Below are 17,243 nucleotides of genomic sequence, written 5' to 3' on the forward strand. Positions count from 1 at the left end.
GTAGAACATATAATGTGAGGATGGGAGTAGTGACAGATGATTTTGGAAAAGTTAAGAATGGGTTGGATTGGGAAAGGCAGCTCATGTTTTACAAAGATGATTTGATTTCATTAGGAAGGCAGTGAAACATCACTGAAAGGTGAAATAAGAATAAAATATATGTATTAGAAAGGTCACTTGAGTAGTTTGAGGAAGATGGATCAAACTGGTGAAGTATACAGCAACTGGAGCACTGCTTTAGCCCTTCAGGCATATAAATGAGGAAGGCCTAGACCAAGGCTGAGACCATGAAGTGCAAGAAACAATCAGATGAAAAATATTAAAGAGATTGCATTTGTTAGTCCTCACCACCAGTTCATTATATAATGTGGATGAGTTGGAGTGACTTCTGAGCTTCTATTTAGGAGCATCAGTGGAGGAGGATTATATCATTCACTGAGTTACAGGATATAGAAAATTCTATTGTTTAGATGCATTTAGTGGTTACCTTTAGTCTCTTTGAAAAAAAAAAAAAAAAGGATTCTCATACCCGAGTTATTTATTTCATCTCTTTGTTTTCTGTACCTCACCAAGTAGTTTTCCAAGAACTCATGTGTTTTATATTCCTTGAGCTATTTCATGGTGACAATATCTGCTTGTTTTCATACTAGAAGGAAGTTTTTGACTGAGTATAAAATGCTTTCTCTCAGGTCTTTTTAAATCTAACATTACCTTTAGGCATTGAGGGATAAAGTAGAGAAATCACAGGTCAACATAATTTTTTTGTTGTTTTTTTAAGTAAGCTTGTTTTTCTAAATGGATGTTCAATGAAGTTCTTTCTTCTTACCCATGAAGTCTGGTACTATTATCAGAATATCACTGTGGTTGAGCACTCAGTCCCAAAGTTCTGAGCATGACATAATCTTTTGATCTCATAATCAGAATTATTTACAATTTTTTTCTTCTAATATATCTTTGAATATTTTTTCAAATCTGTGTTCTGCTCTCTTCTTAGTGAATTTTCTGTTTGTTTTTACTTTGTTTTTCTTCATATCTATATATTTTCCCATGACTATTTTGTTTTTCTGTGTAAGTGATTTCTTTGGACTAGACACATATCTCTGAATATGTATTTCTAGTTGTGATTATCTTACTTTTTAAATTTTAAACATGGCTTTTATTTTCATTCATTTTCTTTCCTGAATTATTCTAGCCTGCTTGCTTTTTATGTCCTTCTGTTTTTCTGTTTTTCATTGATCATTCCTTCTTTGAATTTTTTATTTAAGGTTTTTTTTTCCTGAGATTATATTGCCTATTACATATCTGAATCTATCTTTTGCCACTTATTCATTATTTTCTTTCTTTATTTTCCTCATTTCCATGAATAGGGCCCTTGATGATTTATTTAGAATTGTAATGCATTTTTTAGGGGACCTATTTGCTGGAAAACAACATAGGGAGAGCAGGAGGTTGGAAATGAGGTAGAGCAGCCCGCAGTTCTTACTTAGATCATGGAAGCAAAGCCTCAGAAATCATAGATTCACTGGTGATCTCACGCTGTTGTCATCTCTCCATTCTTCATCTTGTTTTACTTCCTGCAGTTACCTTTACTTAGGAAGTCAGATTGCAAGTGATACAAATGGCCTTTCATTCTCCAGTCCTCTGGTATCAAATAAATCTCTATGAGTACATTTCCTTTTTCTCTGATAGCCCATCTTTGACCTTAGAACTTAGAAGCTGTTGCCCCAAAAGCTCTTACCAGATTATTGTATAGAATTTTCAGGATTCTGGCATTTATGCAAAAATCTATACTTGATTGAGCTCTGAGGATAAGTTTGTTGGCTTCTAGTGTCCTCCTCGATTATTATCCAAATTTCACAGTATTTGGCAAGTCTGTATAATATTTCGTAGTTAGAAGTTTTGATCATTGTTCTGGCTTCGTTGATGCTGATTTTTTCCCTTCTGTGTTCACATTTTATATTGTTTTGGGTGGATTTTAATAGAGGAGGGTTGTGTAAAAATACCTTTAATATACTCTCTAAATCTGATATCCAAATCTATACTTAGAACATTAATTCTACTATTTAACAAATGGTGCTGGGAAAACTGGCTAGCCATATGTAGAAAGCTGAAACTGGATCCCTTCCTTACACCTTATACAAAAATTAATTCAAGATGGATTAAAGACTTAAATGTTAGACCTAAAACCATAAAAACCCTAGAAGAAAACGTAGGCAATACCATTCAGGACATAGGTATGGGCAAGGACTTCATGTCTAAAACACCAATAGCAATGGCAACAAAAGCCAAAATTGACAAATGGGATCTAACTAAACTAAAGAGCTTCTGCACGGCAAAAGAAACTACCATCAGAGTGAACAGGCAACCTATAAAATGGGAGAAAATTTTTGCAATCTACTCATCTGACAAAGGGCTAATATCCAGAACCTACAAAGAACTCAAGCAAATTTACAAGAAAAAAACAACCCCATCAAAAAGTGGGCAAAGGATATGAACAGACACTTCTCAAAAGAAGACATTTATGCAGCCAACAGATATATGAAAAAATGCTCATCATCACTGGCCATCAGAGAAATGCAAATCAAAACCACAATGAGATATCATCTCACACCAGTTAGAATGGCCATCATCAAAAAGTCAGGAAACAACAGGTGCTGGAGAGGATGTGGAGAAATAGGAACACTTTTACACTGTTGGTGGGACTGTAAACTAGTTCAACCATTGTCTGGAAGACAATGTGGCGATTCCTCAGGGATCTAGAACTAGAAATACCATTTGACCCAGCCATCCCATTACTGGGTATATACCCAAAGGAATATAAATCATGCTGCTATAAAGATACACGTACACGTATGTTTTTTCTTTTTTTTCTTTTTTTGAGGTGTAGTCTCTCTCCGTCCCCCAGGCTGGAGTGCAGTGGCGTGATCTCGGCTCACTGCATGCTCCACCTCCTGGGTTCATGCCATTTTCCTGCCTCAGCCTCCCAAGTAGCTGGGACTGCAGGCGCCTGCCTGCCACCACACCTGGCTAATTTTTTTTTTGTATTTTTAGTAGAGACAGGGTTTCACCGTGTTAGCCAGGATGGTCTCGATCTCCTGACATCGTGATCTGCCCGTCTCGGCCTCCCAAAGTGCTGGAATTACAGGCGTGAGCCACCGCACCTGGCCACACACGTATGTTTACTGTGGCACTATTCACAATAGCAAAGACTTGGAACCAACCCAAATGTCCAACAATGACAGACTGGATTAAGCAAATGTGGCACATACACACCATGGAATACTATGCAGCCATAAAAAATGAGTTCATGTCCTTTGTAGGGACATGGATGAAGCTGGAAACCATCATTCTCAGCAAACTATCACAAGGACAAAAAAACCAAACACCACATGTTCTCACTCATAGGTGGGAATTGAACAACAAGAACACTCGGACACAGGAAGGGGAACATCAACACTGGGGCCTGTTGTGGGGTGGGGGGAGGGGGGAGGGATAGTATTAGGAGATATACCTAATGTAAATGACGAGTTAATGGGTGCCGCACATGTTTACATATGTAACAAACCTGCACGTTGTGCACATGTACCCTAGAACTCAAAGTATAATAAAAAAAAGTATATAAACAAAGAACATTAATTCTAGCAGCAGTATGGCAAATGGTTTACAATGCAGATGACAAAAGCAGACAGTTAAGTAGGACACTATCAAAAGAGTTGAGGAAAGGAACAGTGTGAACTAAGATATCATTAATAATTCAAGAAACGGATATGGCTTGAGATTTTTTTCTTAACAATTTAAAGAACTTGTGAAATGATTGGACAAGTAGATTAAAGAGGAGAAAAAGTAAAATATGATTCCATAGCTTCCGATTATAGTGTATTGAAGGATATTAGTGTTATAACTGAAGGAGAACGTTGGAGGAAGGACAGATTCTGGGGTGAAGTTAATGAGTTTGCATTTGGACATGTTAAGTTTGAAGGTGTTTGATAGCTGAAAAATTGCTTAAGAGCTTAGAATTTGTAGTCTCCTACTTAGACGTGATAGTTGAATACTTGGAGTAAGGCAATATGGTGTGTGCAAAGATATGGTGTGAGAAAGGTGACATGGATATAGCAGGCGCATGATGATTCAGTGGGACATTGGGTTTAGCTTGAAAATAGCCTTCTGTGGTTGGAGTGGATAGATATCTCCTAGCTGCTAAGGGATTCAACAGTGAAAAGCCATGGATTATTGGGTTATTGGGCACAGCTTTCAAAGGATTATTGGACTATTAGGCACAGCATTCAAAGTATGAATATTGCACAGACTTTTGTGGATATAGGCTATATACCCAATACGTATAATGTCTAGATTTCTAAATAGATGGACTGTGCCTAGAATATCATGGAAGTAAAATTATCCAAGATATGGGTGTGTGTGTGTATGTGTGTGTGTAAACTAATTTGAAGGTTTAAAGTTTAAAATATCATGTACATAGTCATCACATGGAAAATTAGAAACTGTTGCACCTCTTTACATCTATTAACAGTTTAATACTGATTCTATTTTTAGTTGTTGGTCAAAACCCTCTTTGAAGTAATGAGAAAATAGGGGTCCAAATGGAGTCTCAACTCATTGGCTCAGAACCGAGTTTGAATAGCTGAACATTGGATACAGAATTCAGATGTATAAAAATTTAATAATAGGGATCTGCCACAAAAACAGATAGTACAACAGATAGGCTAGGGGGAAATGAGGTAATGTAGTAGCTGTTAAACTGTGCTTTATGCTGATGTATTTTCTACAAGGACAAAGGATTGTGTCCCCTACTTAAGGTTAACACTGGGGTTAGTTTGTGTTTGGGGACTGTGAGTGCCAAATAGGGAAGAGAGCAAGTAGGAACACATAACAAAAAATAAAAAATAGGGGCCCAAAAGCCAACTAATTCTTGATAACTGTGACAACTAGCATTTGGGTCTTTAACAGGAATTATTACAGAATGCTGTTGGGATTTGTTCTAACCAATGGAATTATTTATTGGTCTATGTTATTAATTTCCATTTGATATTTTTTCAAAGCTATAAATGTAGCCCCAGCAAATAAGTAAGCATTTGGAAAGCCCAACTTATAATAGATGATGTTGTGGGAGAGTAAATATGCTTTAAAAATAGAACCAGATGGTACCAAAATTTCTGGTTGCTCTGATGAATTCTGGCCTCCAGGCTCTGTGGTTTTTTAAGTGGCAGGGACCAGGATCCTTAGTTCCCTATGCCATATTGAATCATGGAGGATGGCCCAGAGGAATTAGATTTATAAAGCTTTTGGTGAGGTATTATTCTGCCACATTCAGGCAGATTCAGTTAGGATTTGAGAATGAGTGAGATTCAGAGTCATCATGGGAAGCTAAAATAATAGTCAAAAACTTGCAGCCTTGTTTTGTATACGATTAAGTATAGCATAATACACCAGGAAGAAAAAAACACACACTATATAAACAGAAGACTCAGATGACTGACTGTGTGTTCACCTGAATAAAGAAAAACCATTTCAGCTGGGAATGATCTCATAGTAAGTAATAACCTAGCATTACATTTGTAGATGATGGATCTTAACATGAGATTCTTTTAAATTGTATTCTCTCTTTTACTCCGGAATGTGTGTTTGTCCTACATCAAAAGGAATTTTAAGGATAAAATTCCCTCCATTTGCTTCCAAGGGCTCAGCTTTTCAAAACAGTCTGTTAAGAATCACTCAAACTCAGTGTAGATAAATAGTCCAGACAAAGGAGAAGTATTTCAAAAACAACAACAACAACAAAAAAGAGCCCTTTAGAAATATTTATTTCAGACTTGTCTGAAAAACAGTTGCACTCCTTCCCTCCCCAAGATTCTAGGCTATTTTTAGAATACAGAAACGTTTCTAACTTTCTCATTTGTATATGGAATTGAAATATGTTTTCAAAGATATTTTAAAGTGATAATATAGCTATTGGGACAGAAATAAATAAATGTAGAATTGCAGTCAGAGGCAAAGTGCTGCAAGTTTTGGGAGGACGAGAGAGGTTAAAAACGTTGTTCGTTTACTGTTCGATAAATGCAGGATTTAGTGTTAAAAAAATATAACCTGGATTTCACAAATTATTTTGCTTTTGAAGATAGTTTTTCAGCACTAAGCTTGGAAATGCCAACTATAATACAATATCTTGTTGCAAATTATAATTTTAAGTGGTGAACAAAACTGCAATAACTTTGGTATTCCAACTAAAAGACAATTAGTTTCATGTAATCTTTTGAAATGTTCCCCAAAACTAAGTTGGCCCTGATATTTTAACTTTCATAATGAATGGCCCCTTAAAAATAAAATTATAATGATCTTCATAGTGATTGATCTAAAAGTGGCATTGGCAGTGTTGTTTGACTCAGTCATTTTAAAATTAGGCTTCCTGAGCCTTACGTATTAATAAACAACCTTAGTTATTTTTATAGCAATGCTAGAAGACAGAATATTGTTGGGAATGACCAAAAATCTGTACACAATTGCTTGTAATAATATTACATTAGATGAGAAAGGAGTGGGAAATCATGGCATGCTTTTGAACCATACACATCAACCAACTATTTACAGATCTTAAATATAGCGTTTGTTGGGGATTGAACTAAGGGTTGGCAGTGTCTGGAAATAAAAGAAGGAACTTTTCCCCACCTTTGCTGCTGAGAGTCTGATGGAGCAGGATTTGTTTCTGTATTTCTGAGCTTCTGTTTACCACTTGTTAAATAATATTTCCTTGCTGAGAGATTTGGTCACAAGAGTGTTAAGAATACAATTGCGAGGAACTTAGCAATAATGAGAAGAAGTGAATTTCAAAGGATTCACAACTTCTGTTTCTTGTTTCTCTTTCAGGGCATATGGGTCAGTACATATGTATTTACAATATGCTTTGCTGCCAATGTGGGACTGCTGTTTGGTGTTGTTTGTACCATAGCTATAGTGATAGGACGCTTCCCAAGGTAGGATCCTATCTAAATGCTCTGTTTATTCTGACACTGCAGCAAAATATATGGTTACTTGCCATATGGTACTTGCTAGTTACTTTTATTTCTCTGTAACATATAGTACTACAATCTCATGTTTTTCTTGCTGTCAGAGAACTAGGGACAAATAGATAAGAAAATGTTTTATCTGCATATGATATTTAACAATGTTGATCTTAATGAAGATAAATAGCTTATCAACATTATAAAATAGAATATATAAACTCTTTTAAAATAAATAAACCCCTTAGCCTTATACTGCATCATAGAGAGATTTCTTTAAGTGAAGAGAGTTAGTAGCTAATGATCACAAACCATTTCACAATATAATTATTTAGAAAATTAACTTCAGAAAATTTTATTTTTCAGAAGTTAGATTAATCTATTTTCTAGATAATTTATTGAGAAACACACTGTCTCTTTTTGTCATTTTACTGAAAATTTATAAATCATTTCCCTAGTCTGACCAATTCTTTTTCTGCTTTACAAAGTATTCTTGTGGGAATAATGTTTCTATTTACTTCACATCCATCTTTCCCTTAAAGCTATTTGTGAAATAATGTATTCTAAAAAATGTTGTTTTATCTCCATAGAGTCTTTCTTTATAGAATTTATATATTCAGATTCAATACTATTCAGTCCATCTTGTCATTGATTCTTTCTTTCTTGCTTTTCATTAAAACAGTATTTTATCAATACTGCATAATCTCTTGCCTTTTCTCTTTTAAAATTCTTCTTTACTAATCCACATCTAGTAGCTTGGAGAGATAGGGCTCTATTTATATGCCTCTGTTGTTAACTTCCATCCAGGAATATCCCAGAGATATATAGATTTACCAATGTCCTCTTATGAACAAATGAGTTATAGGATATAAATTATTTCAGACACATTCTAGTTATTAAATAACTACTTTTGGTTTCTTCATTGTTTATATAATGATTAGGAAATGACTTTTTTATTTTCTATCTGCTTTAATTTTAGAGCAATGACTGTAAGTATAAAAAACATGAAAGAAATGGAATTTAAAGTGAAGACAGAAATGGACAGTGTAAGTTTAGTTTTATTTTTCCTTTATGCGATTGTTAATCATTTTGTGGGTGAGATAATTTTAAGATATCACAAAAATTAGATAAATTATGATAGTTAAAAATATAACTGCTTTTAATTAGTATAAACTTCCAATGGTACATATGTGATCACAATATATGTGGCAAACGACATGCAACGAATCAACAGAACAAAAGAAAATCTCTTTGAATTCAGCATTCAGACAAAAGCATAGCATGGTACCTAGAACTACAGTTCACTGTAGAATCATGGCATTTGGACACCTCTTTTCCATTACTGAGGTGCATAAAGTAATCAAACTAAATTGATAGTCTATTCTGAATTAAATCATGGAGGAAGATAGGAAATAGGAGAGGGAATGAAGCAAATTTGGTTCATGGTATTGCTTTTTTTTTTTTTTAACTCAGTCAATGAGACTGTATGTTAGCAGAGGGTAATTCAGTCCAATGGCTACAGAATGCCAATAGAATTGGTTTCTTACACAGTGGGTAGCTTTTTAAGGACACAACTTGTATAAACAGTCTTGCTCTGCTCATGCTTAGGAAAGCCAATTGATTATGTCTGAATTGTAGTTTGTTGTTCTAAGGGATGATTATAACAGTTTAAAGTGAGGGGAAAAATGTTGACTTGAAATATTTTTACCAATTAAAGAAAATTGCCCTCATTTTGAACCTGCTTTGTAAATGTTTGGCTAACCTTTTTCCGTTTATTTTCCACATACCCTTGTTTCAGTATCTCATAATTCCCCTAAGGACAGAGTAAACTGGCCTCCCACCAGAAGGACCAGAGTCAGGGTATTTCCAAATAGACTGGAAGTAGGAAGTAGCATCAGGAACCCTCTGCGGCACCCAAGGGAATGGCTTATGTTTTTAATACTATGGAAAGATTTGTTTCACAGAATGCTATTTGGGTTCAGAGCCTTCCAGGGTGTTCTAGGCTCAAGTTTTCCACCAACTTTGCCTTTCTTTTCTTTCCTTATTTTTTCCATGGGAATTTAGTGCTTGTGCAAAGCCCTAGACTGACTTTTGGGTCCCTGAAGTCCCCTGTGTATCCACACCACAAGTACGCATGTATTAGCCCTGACCTCCTTAGCTTTGAGACTGAATTTGGCTTCGGATTTGACTATTTTCAGCTTAAAAATCACTGTTTAATAAATTCTGTCTAATCCTTAACTTCTTCTTGGGCTAAACATGTAGAGAAGTGAATGAGGGGATTTGCAGGAAGATAACAATGCTAGAAATTTCTCCACATCTTTAAGTCTTGATTGGTTTCTGTCTATTCACTGACTTGAATAATAACTGTTTCACTAGAGATTTTAATTTTGCTATAATATTACATCTCTCTAATTATTCAATGTTTTGTATAAAAAATAAGAGGGAAAAAACTAAGATAAAGCAAGATTTGAATATAAGTTCTTAGGTGGAATTTTCAGCTAAATTAAAATAATCTGTCATTTATCTTTTCCATTTATGCACTCTTCCACCTCTTCTTCATGTGAAATGACTCTTTCTGATTTGAGAGATCTCTTCCCACTCAGTGAATTCAACCCCACTGATAATTTCTTTTCTAGAACAATTTGAATCTCTATTCTTTCACAAATACATTTTTTTTCCATATTAACTTAAAACAACACATTGGCACAATTATGTAGTGCAGGGTTGTCCAATCTTTTGGCTTCCCTGGGCCACACTGGAAGAAGAATTGTCTTGGGCCACACATAAAATACACTAACACTAATGATAGTTGATAAGCTAAACAAAAATTGCAAAAAAGTCTCATAAAGCTTTAAGAAAGTTTATGTATTTGTGTTGGGCTGCATTCAAAGCCATCCTAGGTGGCATGTGGCTCACGGGCCATGGGTTGGACAAGTTTGACATAGTGTGATTAGAGGGTCAGGCTAAGCTTTGGTGCTTTGGGATGACTAATATGACAGGCTTAAGAGTTCATTATTATTTTTTTTTCTAAGAGGTTTACTCTTGTCCGAACGTTAGTTTGGCAACTTAAGGTTTGTTTGTTTTCTTGAGTTATTTGTTGCAAATCTCCTCACTTTGCAAAGTTCAATCAGTTTTGTAACTATAGGAACTTTTTGAGATTTTCTAGTTTAAACATTTATCTCATTTTTGGAAATGAGGGAACTGAGAAAAGTTAAATGAATTGTCCAAATTAGCATACTTAATATTTTCTTTCTTTCATACTTCTATCCTCTGTCTGTATGAATCGCTATTCTTTGCATCTCCTCTTCTATGGAAGTAAAGCCTGAAAGAATATTGCTTTACTTAGTTGGTAAGGAGTTGTCATTTTGTAGAATTTACCCTCCTCTATGTTTCTAGGTAAGCCACTTGCCCCAAAGGTCATAGAGAAGACTGTTTTAGTTGCACATCACCAAGTGACGCGAAAATAGCCAAAGCAGACACGTTTTGTGTCAAAACTTTTCCTTCTTCCTTTCTACATCACTCACTACATCCTGGCAACCAGTTCCTAGGCCTGCCCAAAGTGAAATTATATTCCTAATACTACCTCTAGGTCTCTGTCTTCAAATTAGGTCTGTTAATCACTTGTAAAGTTACATTTCAGCTGAAGGAAAGCTATGTCATTATGAGGTAAATGACTCATAGTTGACCCTTCAGAACACATTTTCATTAAAAAAATACTGATGGTTAAGTAAATTAATTTTTAATTGATAGATTGAATGAAAGAGATACTTTTGAAAGGACAGGACTTCCTGGAACTCTTTAGATAGTCTAGGCTACTACCTCCTGAAAAACCAGCTAGGAGGAATAAGGGCCACTTTCTGAAAAGCTGCCAACCTTTCTTGCCATTATTAATGTTTCTTAGTAAGCAGGAAGTATATATTTCCCCTAAGGAAGTGTGATAGTACATTAAGGCCTCTAAATACATTTTAGTATGAAAATGTTAATTGAGAGATTGCTTATAAAATTGAGTGACATTTAGATCTGATTGTTTATTGGCTATAATTCTCTATTATTTAATTCAGAATTCTGAATCTGTTTCTTTTTCTCCTCCAAAAGGAAACCCTGCAGCAGGTGAAAATTATCTCAATAAACAACCCGCTTGTTTTCCTGAATGCAAAAAAATTTTATACTGATTTAATGAACATAATCCAAAAGGAAAATGCCTGTAATCAGCCACTTGATGATATCAGCAAGGTAGGATCAATGGTTTGATTAGAATGTCATACTACATGTAGCCTTATATCATGACAATAAAACATGTATCAAGTAAATAATAATACATCACACAAGTATTTTGATACCTCTCCCTTCAGCAAAACCTATGATTATTTGATTCTTTTAGTTAATTTTTAGGTAATCACTCTCTTGTTCATTCATCATTTATTCAGCACATATTTAATGGACATCTGTCGCAGCTACTATAGCACTAAAAAGAATAAATAAGACAAATGATCTAATTTAATGGATCTCTTAACCAACCTCTAAAGGATTTTTTTTTTTTTTTTTTTTTTTTGAGATAGAGTCTCACTCGGTCACTCAGGCTGGAGTGCAGTGGCGCCATCTCAGCTCACTGCAAGCTCTGCCTCCTGGGTTCACACCATTCTTCTGCCTCAGCCTCCTGAGTAGCTGGGACCACAGGTACCCGCCACCACGCTCGGCTAATTTTTTTGTATTTTTAATGGAGACGGGGTTTCATGGTGTTAGCCAGGATGGTCTCAGTCTCCTGACCTCGTGATCCACCCGCCTCGGCCTTCCAAAGTGCTGGGATTACAATATGCATGAGCCACTGCGCCCGGCCGAAAGGATCTTTTTTTTAAACCAAAAAAAGGCATTAGATCTAACTCTAAACGTGATAGAATATGATAAATGACTTCAGAGATGCATAAACTGTTGCAATCATTTTAATAATATTATTATAACATTCCAGAATTCTTTATCTCCATTTATACTGTCAATTAACAGTGATATTGAATCAAATGTGCATCAATATGATTTAATATAAATAAGCTATCTATTATCATTTGAATCCTTAAGCCCTCTGTAATGTTAGGAGTGTGAACTTTGAGGCCAAGCTGCCTGGGTATGCCACTTACTAGCTGTGGAACTTTGAGTTGTTGAATCTTTGTTCTTCAGTTTTCTCACATGTAACTGAGAGGATTAAATGAGTTAATAAAGGCAAAGCACTTAGAATAGTGTTTGGCCTACTCAACACTATAACATCTTAGTTAGCATTATTAGTTTGATTGACTACTGTCTCCATGAAGCTTTCCTTGACTCCTCTAGATCACAAGGATCTCTTCTTTTTCTTGTGTCCTTGAGCTACTTATCCCCCAGTCATTTAGGTACATAGAAGATCTTGACCCTCCCATTTCTGATGTCTTAGGAGCTGTCCTGAACCACATTCCTGTCTCTTATAGCTTCACACTTCTGCCTTTGGGCCTTACCCTAACTTGTACCATAGAAGCCTTATATACAGGATCAGATACGTAATTTACAGGGGCCCAGTGCAAAATGAAAATGTGAGGTCTCCTGTTCAACAATTATTAAGGATTTCAAGATGGTGACAGAATATCATTAAACCAGATGGGAGACCCTTCTAAGAGTGGGCCCCTTTTGTGAGGAAAACTAAAGAGGTAAAGTGCCCTTCTCATCACACTGTATCAAGGGTACCCACAATCAACATGATTTATCAACTTGTTTAACTCTACCTTGATCACCTGGGTAAGGGAGTGTTTGCCAGGTTTCTACACTGTGAAGTGATTCCATTCTCTCTATTCTGTGCTCTCTGGAAGAAAGTCACTGTGTGCAGCCCATACTTAAGCAGCGTGGAATTACGATCCACCACCTTAAGGGTCGAATATCTACATAAATTATTTTGAAATTCTTTTGCACGGGAGATTTCAGTTGAGGTATTTATTTATTAATTTTTATTTATTTATTTATTTTTGAGACAGAGTCTCTTACTGTTGCCCAGGCTGGAGTGCAGTGGCCCGATCTTGGCTCACTGCAAGCTCTGCCTCCTGGGTTCACGCCATTCTCCTGCCTCAGCCTCCCGAGTAGCTGGGACTACAGGCGCATGCCACCACGCCTGGCTAATTTTTTTTTTGTATTTTTAGTAGAGACAGGGTTTCACCATTTTAGCCAGGATGGTCTCGATCTCCTGACCTCGTGATCCGCCCACCTCGGCCTCCCAAAGTGCTGGGATTACAGGCGTGAGCCACAGCACCCGGCCTAGATGAGGTATTTTTAAGAGGAGGGAAAGGAAACTCAAGTTCACTGAATATCTCTCAGGGGCCAGTCCCTTTAATCAGGCTAACTTAATCATCACCAGCCCTGAGATGTAAGTGGCATTACCTGAATGTTACATAAAAAGGGAGGTAGAAATAGAGAGAGATAAAATAACCAGATGGAAATTGTGTAGCTGATAACTCTAAGAGTCAGGCTTAAAATACATAAGCTGTAGCACTGGCCATAAAGAAGAGAAAACACAGGTTCTCTAGTCAGCCTTTAAGATAAAAACTGATCTCGCGAGAGAAGCAGTGTGATGTAGTGGTTGGGAACAAGAGGCTTGGAATTGGAAGGGCATGAACTTTGGTTTTAACCCATGCTCTTACTAGTTTTGTGACTTTGGTGAAGTTGTTTAACCTTTCTAATCTTTGACTCTCTCATATAAAAAATAAAATTTGTAACTTCATATGCTTGTTCTGATGATTAAATGATTAGTGTGAAGTCCTTGGCATATAGTGAGGAGTGAAGAAATATCAACTGCTATTATCATGATTAACAAAAATAGCAATAATACATTATTTGAGAAGTAGACAGCAGATGATCTCCTTAGAGGCATCAATTATTGTCAGACAAGATTAACTGTAGGATACAGAGCTGTTTTTTTTTTTTAATCCAGCATTTTCATGTAGTGGTAGTATATATGATAAGTGGTTCTCCCTCTTAAAATGCAATGTTAATAAAGATGATTTCTGATTGAATATGCTACTTAAAAAATGTGCAAATGTTTAACTTCTAATCCAAAATCAAAACAAACTTAGTCTTGCAGAAAATATTCTAAAGAAGACAGTCTGACTGATAACATAAATTATTTACTGAATTGCTATATACTTAGAATTAATTATTTTATTATTTCATTGTTTTATACATTATTCTGAAAAATATGCTAGTGAAAAACAATTTTGGAGATGAGTTTTTTTGTTATTCTTTATAAATAAAAGAATTATGTGATTTTTTTCAGACAGAAGTAAAATTTTATAACATTTTTCTTCTTTACGTTTGTTTTTATTTTAGTGTGAACAAAACACGTTGCTCAATTCCCTATCCAATGGCAACTGCAATGGTGAGTTAGCTTTAAGGAAAAAGAAAATCTAAGTGTTTACCTTGAATATAGACCAGAGAATAAAATCTTCTTCCCCTTCTCCTCCTCATCTGCCTCCCTCCTCTGTTCTTCTTCCTCTTTTCTCCTAATTTTCCTCTTCCCTCTACTCTCCTCCTCCCTTCTACTGGCTTTAGCTTAAGCTTATGTTACCAAATAAGCACTAATACTTTTATCTGCAGAAAATAGATTTAGCCATTTGGCTCCTTCTCCCTTCCCTTTCTTCCACCTCCTCTCCTGTCTTCTCCCTCTCCTCTTCACTTCTAGTCTTCTTTCTCTTCCTCCTCTCTCTTCTTTCCTCCTTTTTTTTCCTATTTTCTCCTCCTTTCTCTCTTCATTCTTTTCTTCCTTTTTCTCTGTCCTTCTTCCTCTTCCCTGTTCTCTCTTCAATCTCCTCCTCCCATTTTCTTTCTTTTCTTCTTCCCTCCTCTCTCCTTTTCTCTCTCCTTCTTCCTCCTCTCCCACCGCTTTTCCTTTTCTCTCCCCTTTCCTCTCCTTCTTTTCATTTACTTAAACATTTGAACCACAAATTGAAATTCATGGCATTAGTGTAGTTTTAATATGGATGAGGATTTATCATGAAATATATCTTTGAATACATTTTGGATCTCCACCCAAAACAAACCAGCAGTTTAAAGCTATTACATGTTCAGATTTACCTGAAAAATCAGGTGACAAGAACAAATGTTTTGATGGTGGATGCTTGTTAAATTACCAGGTCAATGTTCTCTAGAAGTTTAATTATCTTTCTTTGCAAACTCGTAAATTGATGTGATCGTTGTCTCAGTATAGAGAAAATTAAAAGATATACAAGAAAATATGAATGAGAAGCATTGTGATATTATAACTAAATGATAACAAGAGTTGAATTGAAACAAATTTGTATATTTATCTTTTAATTTGATATTTACTAAGATTAAAGCATCAATGTAGTTAAATTATTCATAATTGTGACTTATTTAATATAAAAGGTTATACAAAAGTCTTTTATTTTTTGTGTCATGCAATATTTGCTTAGCCAATTTCTTCTAAGTAGGTGGAGATAAAAGTGATTTTTATTGGAAATCTTTGACAAATATCTAGTTGTATTACTTTTTATTTTGAATTTTTGGAAATAATTTTAGTTACAAATGTGTTAGATTTTTTAAAAAGTTACTAATGGAATGACATCTATTACTTTAAACATATGCCTCAAAATAACTATGCTCTTTTTAGCATGGAGCTAAAGAAATAACATGATTTTTGAAAGAATGAAATAGCATTATACATTTTTCTGTTATTAGATCACAAGTTTGAAGAAATAGGTCGATGCTGAAAATTCAGGGTGAAAACTGGATTTTTTAACTTCCCTTTTTCTTATTAATAAGGGGAAGTCAATTATGGATCTTTTTAAAATTTACTTTAAATAATTTTTATTTTATTATAGATTCAGGGGAGACGTGCAGGTTGATTACATTGGTATATTGAAAATAGTACCCAATAGGTAGTTTTTCAACTTTCTCCTCATCTCCTATCCTCCCTACTTTTGGAGTTCCCAGTGTCTATTATTTCCATTTATATGTCCATGTGTACTTATTGCTTAGCTCCCACTTACAGGTGAGAACATGTGGTATTTGGTTTTCTATTTCTGAATTAATTCACTTAAAATAATGACCTCCAGCTCCATCCATGTTGCTGCAAAAGACATAATTTCATTCTTTTCTATGGCTATGTAATATTCCATGGTGTATATATAGTACATTTTCTTTATCCAGTCCACTTAGGTTGATTCTATGACTTCTATTGTGAATAGTACTGTGATAAACATAAGACTGCAGGAGTTTCTTTGATAAAATGATTTCTTTTCCTTTGGGTAGATACCCAGTAATGGGATTGCTAGGTTGAATGGTAGTTCTATTTTTAGTTCTTTGAGAAATCTCCATACTGTTCTCCATGGTGGAGGGCAGAGTTTGAACTAATTTACATTCCCACCCACAGTATGTAAGCATTTCCTTTTCTCCATATACTTACCAACCTCTATTAGTTTTTGACTTTCTAATAATAGCCTTTCTGACTGGTGTGAGATGGTATCTCATTTGATTTTGATTTGCATTTCTCTGATGATTAAGGATGTTGACCATTTTTTCATGTTTGTTGGTCGCATGTATGTCTTCTTTTGAGGAGTGTCTGTTCATGTCCTTTGCTCACTTTTTAGTGGGGTTATTTTCTTTTTCTCATTGGAATTCAAATTCCTTATAGATTCTAAATGTTAGTCCTTTGTTGGATGCGTGGTTTGTACATATCTTTTCCCATTCTCTAGGTTGTCTGTTTAATCTGTTGGTTGTTTCTTTTGCTGTGCAGAAGGCCTCTAGTTTAACTAAGCCCCATTTGTCTACTTTTGTTTTTGTTGCATTTGCTTTGAGATCATAGTCATAAATCTTTTGCTTACACCAATGTCCAGAAGAGTTTTTCCTAGGTTTTCTTCTAGAATTTTTATAGTTTCAGGTCTTATATTTAAGTCGTTAATCCATCTTGAGTTAATTTTTGTATATGATGGAAGTAAGGGTGTAGTTTCATTTGCCTGCATGTGGCTAGCCAGTTTTCCCAGCACCATTTTTGAATAAGCAGTCCTTTCTTCATTTTTAATATTTGTTAATATCATTGAGGATCAATTGGTTATAGGTAGGTGGATTTATTTCTGGATTCTCTATTCTGTTCCATTGATCTATGTATCTGTTTTTGTACCAGTACCATGCTTTTTTGGTTACTATAGCCTTGTAGTATAGTTTGAAGTTGGATAATGTGAAGCTTCCAGCTTTATTCTTTTT

General features: G+C 35.2%; 1 protein-coding gene across 2 annotated transcripts in view; it reads left to right on the top strand.

The window, feature by feature from the left end:
• SLC26A7 (solute carrier family 26 member 7) overlaps nt 1-17,243 on the top strand; it is a 142,809-nt gene that overhangs the window by 103,536 nt on the left and 22,030 nt on the right. For both annotated transcript variants that reach the window (XM_063643423.1, XM_055286732.2), the window contains exons 11-14: nt 6,880-6,986; nt 7,993-8,059; nt 11,109-11,246; nt 14,352-14,400. In XM_063643423.1, the coding sequence (XP_063499493.1) occupies nt 6,880-6,986; nt 7,993-8,059; nt 11,109-11,246; nt 14,352-14,400 (361 nt within the window). The remainder of the gene's footprint in view (nt 1-6,879; nt 6,987-7,992; nt 8,060-11,108; nt 11,247-14,351; nt 14,401-17,243) is intronic.

The sequence above is a fragment of the Symphalangus syndactylus genome, chromosome 7, assembly GCF_028878055.3.
Source record: "Symphalangus syndactylus isolate Jambi chromosome 7, NHGRI_mSymSyn1-v2.1_pri, whole genome shotgun sequence".
NCBI classification, from domain to species: Eukaryota; Metazoa; Chordata; class Mammalia; order Primates; family Hylobatidae; genus Symphalangus; species Symphalangus syndactylus.